The following is a 9,806-nucleotide window of genomic DNA, read 5'->3' on the forward strand; positions in this document are numbered from 1 at the left end:
TAGGGCTGATAACACGCAGCCGACATAGGGCTGATAACACGCTGCCGACATAGGGCTGATAACACGCTGCCGACATAGGGCTGATAACACGCTGCCGACATAGGGCTGATAACACGCTGCCGACATAGGGCTGATAACACGCTGCCGACATAGGGCTGATAACACGCTGCCGACATAGGGCTGATAACACGCTGCCGACATAGGGCTGATAACACGCTGCCGACATAGGGCTGATAACACGCTGCCGACATAGGGCTGATAACACGCTGCCGACATAGGGCTGATAACACGCTGCCGACATAGGGCTGATAACACGCTGCCGACATAGGGCTGATAACACGCTGCCGGCATAGGGCTGATAACACGCTGCCGACATAGGGCTGATAACACGCTGCCGGCATAGGACTGATAACACGCTGCCGACATAGGGCTGATAACACGCTGCCGACATAGGGCTGATAACACGCTGCCGAGGGCTAGATGCACGGAGAGTCAGACAGAAAGACCCTGAGGGCACACACTGCCCCCTGGGCAAAAACTGGCAGAAGCAACGTTGTTTCCACGTCATTTCAACAACAACAAAAAACGTGGTGATGTTGAACCAATGTGGAAAACTGATTGGATTTGTAAAAAGTAATTATTGTAAGGACATTTAGTCTTTTTTCACCCAACGTTTAACCTAAATCCGATGACATGGTGACAATTGTTGATGATCTTACGTTGAATTCCAGGCTGCATCACATTCGGCCGTGATTGGGAGTCCCATAGGGTGGCGCACAATTGGCTCAGCGTTGTCCGGGCTTAGCCGGGGTAGGTCGTCAATGTAAATAAGAATTTGTTCTTAGCTGACTTGCCTAGTTAAATAAAGGCTAAATAAATAAAAAAATAATAATAATAATTCAATTTAGCTGAAAACTCAAGCATTCATACACGCATGCATGCATAATAGCCTACATACACACCTGTGTATAGATACACACGGACCTACACACACTTTATCCATCCATATGTTGCTTTGTATATTGCAATATTTTCTGAACAGTGAAATAAAACATGAGAAATGAAAAAATAAATATGCAAGAGTACGGGATTTACCATCACGGTCAGGCTTGTTCGATAGAGTGATGTTCCTGTCTCGACTTTAGGAAATCACACTGTAGTAATATGTTAGAAAATCAACTGCAGACTAAATTGTATTGAGTGAATTATTGACAAGGTCTACAGCTCATAATTATGGCTCCAACAAGCACATTAAATCCAATGACCTATGAACTGTACAGAGATTTACAATTACAATATACATGTAGAGGTGTAGCCTGTGTGGTTGTCTGTAGTGGTCTGATTTACACACACCTACCAGATAGCCTAACTTCTCTATGTTATGTGGGTGTTGGGCGGGATTGGGAAAATTACACACTCACATACATGTATCATTGAATACCAAAAGAAGAAAAGACAAAATTATAAAACAAACCAATGTCTCCAAGCCGTTCTCCCTTCCCTCTGTTTTCTACCTGTGAATCATCTAGCTTGAGAAAATAAAACCACACATACATTTACTTGTAGAGCCATCCACTCAAAGCCAGGTCCCTGAAGTGAAGTAGGCTGATCACATTCACATACAAGTGCTCCACAAGGAACAGCAGATAGATAATACATTTTAAACATGGCTGGAGAGAAGAGTACTATTTCACATACACTATAATCACACCAGCCTCCAAGGCAGCCTTTTCTCTGTTTTCCAATGCATTGGCAATGAGCAGGGAGAGGGAGCTTCAGCAGACTGACATTTAGCACTGTCTGCCTGTCTCGCTGTTCGTCAGGGCTACTGGCGCTGGCTGGGCAGAATGGCTATATACACCAGGCTTTCATCTCACCACACACATACAATCCTCTCAACTGCAGTGGCCGCTCTACAGAAATATAGGCTGTGGCTGTCCTGCGAGTGTGTGGTTTTGTTTCAGTGTGAATGATGTTGGTAGTCCAAGGAAAAATGATTGGTTTGTTTATGATTGGTTTGTTATTTACAAGTACAACAAAATGGACTTTTAGCCAATGCAGCCATATTACATAATATATGGAATCAGTCAACCAAAAGAAAGGTAAAACAATAGGTCAACTCAGTGATGAAAACATTCATAAATGAATGAAAGCGATGATATAATGACTGAATGCAGACAATACATCTCTTTATGTTTTTATTTGATCAACAACAACGAGGGGATACAGGAGACCTCAGCTGGGCTTTGTCATTATAGCCTAATAAAGACAGAAAGCCTTGGGCTCGTCTGGCACCACATGACCACCTTCAGCCGAGTAGGCAACATCCCCTTTTCAGGGGAAAAGGTAGACAGCCTGTGACACGGCTTCTGCTTCTGGACGTGCGCCTCGCTGTTTACATACAGTCCCAGTGAAACATATTGTATTGCAGCTAGCTATGGCACGTTTGCTAGCTGGCTCTCTGAAGTTGTTTCCAACCAGAATTGTGATACTCCATCTTAACTCCTCCTCCACATTTACACGACAGCGCAGAAGAGAACCTCCCCCGACAGTTTTTTCCTCTCTCGTCATGACCAGAATATGGAGCATGTAGTTTCAGGCATTTCTTTCACGCCTGCTGCGTTAGGTTACCAGAGGACGGATTTAACCTGAAAAAAGCCCAATAGACCAATCAATGTGAGGGCCTAACAGAGATCCGGCTCCTCTGCTAACTAATCGAAAGAAGAGCGTCCTAATTACAGGCCACTCACTGCACAGTCTGCAGTGACAGAACAGAACAGAACAGGCTGCCCCGTGGTTCCCCTGAGCGACAATGTTCAATATTTCTGACATGGCAGCAGATGTGAAAACCTCTCAATTATACATGCGGCAGGATCCTCTGGGATCATGGTTAAATACCTCTCAACACAGGGATGAGATGCTCACAACCACATCATAGCCCTGTTGGTAGGGAGAGTGCTAGGAGGTAAATGGCAGGAACCAAGTGGCACTCTTCTATAACAGAAAAGCCAAACAAACCTACACAGGGGACAACAACACAATCAATATATAGATATGTAGCAAGTAGTATGAAGTTGGAAATAAACGAATATGTTTTATTTTCCTAAGATTAGGATTGGATGGATAGGCATCCACTGGACTGCCCGCTATTCAGGGAAGAAAGCTCTTCTGCAATGGTCAATCAGTTTGAGATCTCAGCCTCCAGTATTTATGCTGCAGTAGTTTATGTGTCGGGGGGCTAGGGTCAGTTTCTTATATCTGGAGTACTTCTCCTGTCCTATTCGGTGTCCTGTGTGAATTTAAGTGTGCTCTCTCTAATTCTCTCTTTCTTTCTTTCTCTCCCGGAGGACCTGAGCCCTAGGACCGTGCCTCAGGACTACCTGACATGATGACTCCTTGCTGTCCCCAGTCCACCTGGCCGTGCTGCTGCTCCAGTTTCAACTGTTCTGCCTTATTATTATTGGACCATGCTGGTCATTTATGAACATTTGAACATCTTAGCCATGTTCTGTTATAATCTCCACCCGACACAGCCAGAAGAGGACTGGCCACCCCTCATAGCCTGGTTCCTCTCTACGTTTCTTCCTAGGTTTTGGCCTTTCTAGGGAGTTTTTCCTAGCCACCGTGCTTCTACACCTGCATTGCTTGCTGTTTGGGGTTTTAGGCTGGGTTTCTGTACAGCACTTTGAGATATCAGCTGATGTACGAAGGGCTATATAAATACATTTGATTTGATTTGATTTGATAGATAACAGCCTGAATTGTTTTGTACTTGAACAGCAATATCTACAGAAAACACATCACCAACATCGAATATTCTGCTTTATCCGATTGCAATCGTTGTCTGAATGCGTACCTGTGCAAGTGTGTGCAGCTTCGGTTGTGTGTTTGCTTATGTGTGTGTCCTTTAAACTGCCTCCTTTAAACAAATCACAGAAAGGTTCTCCTAAAATGGAATTAGTTTTGTGAGGGGGAGTGATTGGAGTGAGCTTTTCTAGCAGTCAAGCTGAATTTCGTAGTCAGCTCCCATGGCTGGTGTGGTAAAAAAAGACATCTGCCATCTGAGTCAATGTAGGACACCACAAAGTGTGGTAGTATTTAGCTAGCTTGTCTGAAAAAGAAAAGTGCGTAAGTCAGACACACTACCAATACCATTGTGTTTGGCTTTGCCCATTTTCAATTACTTGTGAAGCTGCTATCCCATTCCATGATCTATCCACAACATCATTATCTCACTCTGCTACTTACAATATGTTTACCCTTCCTGATGAATTCAATTACATCTTTTCAGAGGAAATGACTGTGGGGGTGGCCCTGCCTGGCTGAGGTCAACGTTGGCTGTGAATACTAAAACTACTCCTCCAAACACATTACACAGGCTATTACCTGTTGCCTTCCACACGGTGCTACCCAGTCGAGCTAGGGCCTCTGTGCCGGCCCAGATGAAGTGCTTTCTAGATGGGATCTGGCATTCAGAACAGGGGGAAGAGAGCTGGAGCTATCCCTGGGCTTAATTATTTCAGAGAGCCAGCTCCTCTGCAGCCCAAGCAAACGCCACTCCTGATTAGAGAGGTGTGTACGCAGCCTGGCAGAGCGTGAACACTGGGGTGGGGGACTGGGGGAGGGGCTCACCACACTGACTGTTTTTTTTGTGGGACGAGGATTGTAGGATTGATAAGGCAAAAGGCCCAAGGGACGGCAGCTAAAAGCTCAGCCCACTCTGCTCTACCTTGACAAGGTAGCAGCAGGCAGCACTCTATTCAGCTGAGAGATGGAGGTCAGAGGTCAAATGGAGGTGGACACGAGAGGCAGAGATGGAGGGAGAATCCACTTAATCTACATTGCCACTGATGTTGGCGAGTCACGTTTTTTCAATCCCTGACCCTCTCTTAACCGCTTCTTGCCTCGACCCTCTCTGTTGAGAGTGATATATCATAAAAGGATTGGCTGTGAGTGATGGGATCCGCCTCTGAAGAGATTTCCTATTTCCGTCGCTGCACGCATGGCCCGGGTGAAATGGGCTGCGGTCGGTGTGAACCCTCTAAATGTGCTTCACCCCACTGGAGATTACCAGGAGAGTGACGAGACGAACCATCACGATCTGAAAACGGATGATAAGTCCTCCTGAAGAACCTGCTCATCAAATCCTTATCTATCACCAAAGAGCCATACCCAGGGCCACTTAGAGTGAAGCAATGGTAAACAACCATGAAAGGTCCCATGTTTTTCTCTCGGCTAAGGTTGTGACGACTAAAGCAACCCCTTATTTATACCAGAACAACGGAATTAATTCTACATTGAGTACATACAGCAACAAAATGTCAAATAGAGAGAGTCATTGCAGAGTAAAATAAAATGTAAATGAATTCAGAGATTATTTTAAAAGAGATATTTACAGAATAGTTTCCACAAAAATATAAACCTTTTAAACCACATTTAAAAAGATGATGACGGACATGACATACTGTAAGAGCATAAAGCCTTATCAGATGGAGAGCTGACAAATGGCAGCATAAAGCCAGGCTGTATGCTGCACCTGGGAGGCCGAGAGAGGCAGAGAGGCAGAGAGGCAGAGAGGCAGGGAACGGCACTGTCAGGCGCCAAGCCCGGAAAAGGGGTCTTTCTGGCATAATGACTCTCATTTACAATTGACAAGCTGAAGGAAAGCGAAACTAATTATGACAGCGTGCAGATGCTGAATGGCCCTTGATGAAGTTAATCACCAGTAATCCAGAAAACAGGTGTTGAACATTTTCTATCCCCTCCTCTGAAATTACAGGATGATCAGAATTCAAGAACGTGCAGTATAATTGAATGGGACGTCTGCTTCCTGCCTGTGTGCCACCCCCTCCCACCACCTTCCTAAAAACGCTGTGAGGAAACAATTACTCCGGATCACCATGAATGACAGGCTTTCTCTCCTCACTCAAAAATGAGGTGGGGGTGTCACTCATTAATCTCTAAGTTGATGGTGGCTTTATTATTATTTTTTAGGCTATAGACTGAATGACTGCATGCTATCGATTAAGAGTACATCAACTTACATACGCTTGTAATTCTACTGAGAAATTGTCAATATTTTATTTTCTATGTTGTCTACAGTACATCTATCTGAAAGTGGAACTAGCTACCCACACCCTGTCTCAATATCAAGCTCCCACAAAACCTGGGGAGGATAACTGTGTCCCCAAGAGCAAAAATCAAATATGGACTTTTAGTGAAAACCTCTGTCGTGCAATTTAAATTGATTTGCAATCCTTAGAGTAATAAGTACCTGTTTCCAGACATATTCCAGCCCCTGAACCCCCATCTAGCACAAACCATGGGTAATAATCCTCCATTCTTCCACAACAAGGCTCTGTTGAATGGCTCATTATTCTAATCATAGACTTTCATCTTTAGTACAATATTCAAACCAACAGTGGTGTGTCAAGGAGAGCTCCATCAACCAGGAGGGGCTTGTAATTGATTTAATGAGCTGCAGGATACATAAAACATCCCCAAACTCAATCTCCTACATCCCACCCCGCACATGTTAGCACATTCAGATAATGTGGGACGCTGTACAGAGATAATGGGCTCCGAATTACTATGAAAACGTTGGAAACACAAACTACCACACACAAACCCAGATATCCAAACAAAGAAAGGGAAATCGTTTGTGTGTGTGTGTGTGTGTGTGTGTGTGTGTGTGTGTGTGTGTGTGTGTGTGTGTGTGTGTGTGTGTGTGTGTGTGTGTGTGTGTGTGTGTGTGTGTGTGTGTGTGTGTGTGTGTGTGTGTGTGTGTGTGTGTGTGTGTGTGTGTGTGTGTGTGTGTGTGTGTGTGTGCGTGCGTGCGTGCGTGCGTGCGTGCGTGCGTGCGTGCGTATTGTAGAGAGCATGAATAGCATGCATGATAGCCACTCTTTAAAGACAAAGGAGAAAGGTGAAAGGTCAGACCTTAAAATAGCTTAAGATAGATGGTGATCACTGAGCAGTAATTACCCTGTCAAGATGAATACCATTCCATTGTATTTCAAGGTGTTAAGCAATTTTTCTCTAGCCAAAGCTTTGAATCCAGGCTGACATCAGCCATACAAAGAAAGGTGAAGCAAGGCTTGGTTTTCTGCTCCGTGAAAGTCTCAAGCATTAAAAACATTGCTCAAGTTTACACAGAAAAAAACACCACAAGGTCCCATTTACACCACTGATTGTTATCATTACATATCTTCAGCCTTGAATCACTAATGGAAACTATCAAAGGTACTTTGCTAAAATAAAATACTGCGTGCATTTTGTTCCTTCTTCCAGGAGTGTTCAGCGGTGAGCGAGGGATGCTGGTCAGCTGGTGTGTTTACGGGGAGGCTGTTGTAATTCTTTAAGCAGTCAGCAATTAATTGATCTCATACTAAGCACTATGGGCTGTCACGACACAGAGACGTTGTTGTTTACTTGATGCTCCGTCGTTAGGCCTAAATAATGCAGTCATAATAATGACTCAACATATGACATAAACAGTTATGCCTGGTGTCAGCTGACAGCTACTGTAACTTCATATCATGTCTTTAACTGTTATGTTGGTCATGTAATTGGTCAGCTGAATCGGTCAACCAAATCAATGGCTTGTAAAGTCAGTTGTCATAAATTGACACCAGGAGTGAAGACTTTAAAAAATTCAATCTAGTTATATAAGTATTTATTGGTATGTCATCATCTGTGAATAAAGGAAACGTACACAACACATTATGCCGATGAGAAATCAGTGTATGACATTGAAATACCCCTTGAACATATTGGTCTACTGTACCGGATGACTGCAATAGAGAGAAGAGTGGGAAAGCTGTTGACGCAGCCTGTCGGCCTGTTTATACACTCTCACAGTTCGTACTCTATATGCAATACTCTAAGCTCCTTAGACAAATAGCTAATGGTTTCACACAAAGGGGAATTTGCAATTCATAGGGCCTTATTCACAAAGTATTTAATGGGATCTCTGTGTGGAGAGCCTGAACAGTGCATGGCATGAGTTATTAACATGGAATTATGGATACAGAATAAATTGCATGTCTCATGATGCATAGACTTGCTCAGATGAAGTTCATGGCAGTGTCCAGTATCGATCCGGTTTCTATGAAAAATAAACGACGACTGAAAAACTAAACTCATAGATCTGCAGGTGAAAACAAACAGTTTAAATATTCACTTGCTCAGAGGCAAAAGGGAAAAATAACGTGGTTTCTCATAATCATAGGGATGACTATTGTGGAGAGAAAATAGTAGAAAATAGTAGCCTAAACTGGTTTAGGACATTTAAAAGTCACATAATTGAAGAAAGATTGGGATATTGTTTACAGACTACAAAGTTCGAGTGACATGGCTTTATAAAATTGTGTGGACAGAACATAAATAAGTGAGACCATTGCACCTAAAAAAATATATATATATATATATTTGTTTTAAAGACAGTTGCACTGTGCAATGGGTGGAGACACTTCCCGCTGTAGCACTCAACTGTGTCAAACAGCTCGGTCAGTAATCTTCATCTTCCTGAGGATTAGACTCTTATTCACCGTCTGCCACATGGACCATCTCACACAAACGGTAAAGGTCTGCTCACCCCGGTGTTGCGTAAAATTTTGTTCTAGGCTACTCCTAATTGTATGCTATATTATTGAATAGGACTTTTCATTGATGTTTCTTAACCAGAAAGGCAGTATTGTATGCCATAATTATTATATTCCAGTACAGTTGTCCTTTGAATCTGATAGAGAGTACAAAGTAGACTCCAAAAATGTTTTTTTTTTACAAACCACTTGGCCATTTGAATGAATCAAGCAATATGATCAGTAACTATGTTAATTGAGAGTGTATGTTATGTTTGGTGCAATATTTACATTTGTATTCCATATATTTACAGCATAAATGTATGTATTAACTAAGGGCATGCTTAACTTTTGTTCCATGAGTTTATTATGATTAAGTAGAGCTCTAGCTTGATTAAATGTATATGATGATGCAAACACACTCAGTGAAACAATTTTGAATATTACATCATGTTTTAAAGGAATTAAGTAAGAAACTTAAGTCCCTGTGATGTTTTCTTTCTGCTTCCAAGTACTAAGGGCTTTTGGGAGATTTTACTTTATTGTAGACAGACTGGGATGTATGCGGGGATATCAGGGACAGAATACAGATCCTTGTCCTTAATGGACTTATGCATATAAACATAGATCTATACTAAGAGCACAAACACACTTGTAGATCTGCTGCCAGGAACAGTTGATACCATACGCAGAGCCGTAGGGGCTGATCTCGCAAATAGTCTACTATCGTAGCAGACTGACATTAAAACATAGTCATTTTCCCCAGAACTCCACGTAGGACTGAATCTATTTCTTACCTTGCCCATGTATGCTTGTCACCGCAGCAGCGAGAACCAACACCGTAAAGATGACGTGTAATTGGTCGTCTCTTCTTATACACATGTCTACTGAAGTCGAAGTCGCTCTCTGCTCACAGAATACGTCCTTGTATTAAATACTTTCCAGAGCAAAATAAGCAAACGGATAAATAAAATGTCCGTGAGGTCTGTGAAACACAGAGAAAAGCCGTGCTGCTTTTGCACTTATTTAGCAAGTCGAGCAATAAGTAGATCTGACAACAATCAACTGAAACGCAGAGCCCGTTTAATTGTAACGCTCAGTAAACGGATTCCTGGCTCTCTGTGCTGTCAGCACCGTCAAGACAGCTAATACGGTGCTGACGCTTCAGCACCATGGACAGCTCCTAGCGTCAGCAAACGGTACAACTTCCGCCCCGAGGAAAAG

The 9,806-nt window shown here is 43.0% G+C and overlaps 1 protein-coding gene across 4 annotated transcripts in view; it reads right to left on the minus strand.

Moving 5' to 3' along the window:
- Positions 1-9,722, minus strand: part of LOC124008500 (seizure protein 6 homolog) — a 235,353-nt gene extending 225,631 nt beyond the window's left edge. For 2 of the 4 annotated variants that reach the window (XR_006834107.1, XM_046319820.1), the window contains exon 1: positions 9,380-9,721. Coding sequence is in view for 3 of the 4 variants with exons in the window: in XM_046319820.1 (XP_046175776.1) it covers positions 9,380-9,464 (85 nt within the window). In the remaining variant the exon portion in view is untranslated. Of the gene's footprint in view, positions 1-9,379 lie in introns of all 4 variants that reach the window. The other 2 variants (XM_046319841.1, XM_046319833.1) reach the window with 1 other exon arrangement.
- Between the last annotated feature and the right edge of the window lie 84 nt (positions 9,723-9,806).

The sequence above is a fragment of the Oncorhynchus gorbuscha genome, linkage group LG02 (genome assembly GCF_021184085.1).
Source record: "Oncorhynchus gorbuscha isolate QuinsamMale2020 ecotype Even-year linkage group LG02, OgorEven_v1.0, whole genome shotgun sequence".
In the NCBI taxonomy this organism is placed as follows: Eukaryota; Metazoa; Chordata; class Actinopteri; order Salmoniformes; family Salmonidae; genus Oncorhynchus; species Oncorhynchus gorbuscha.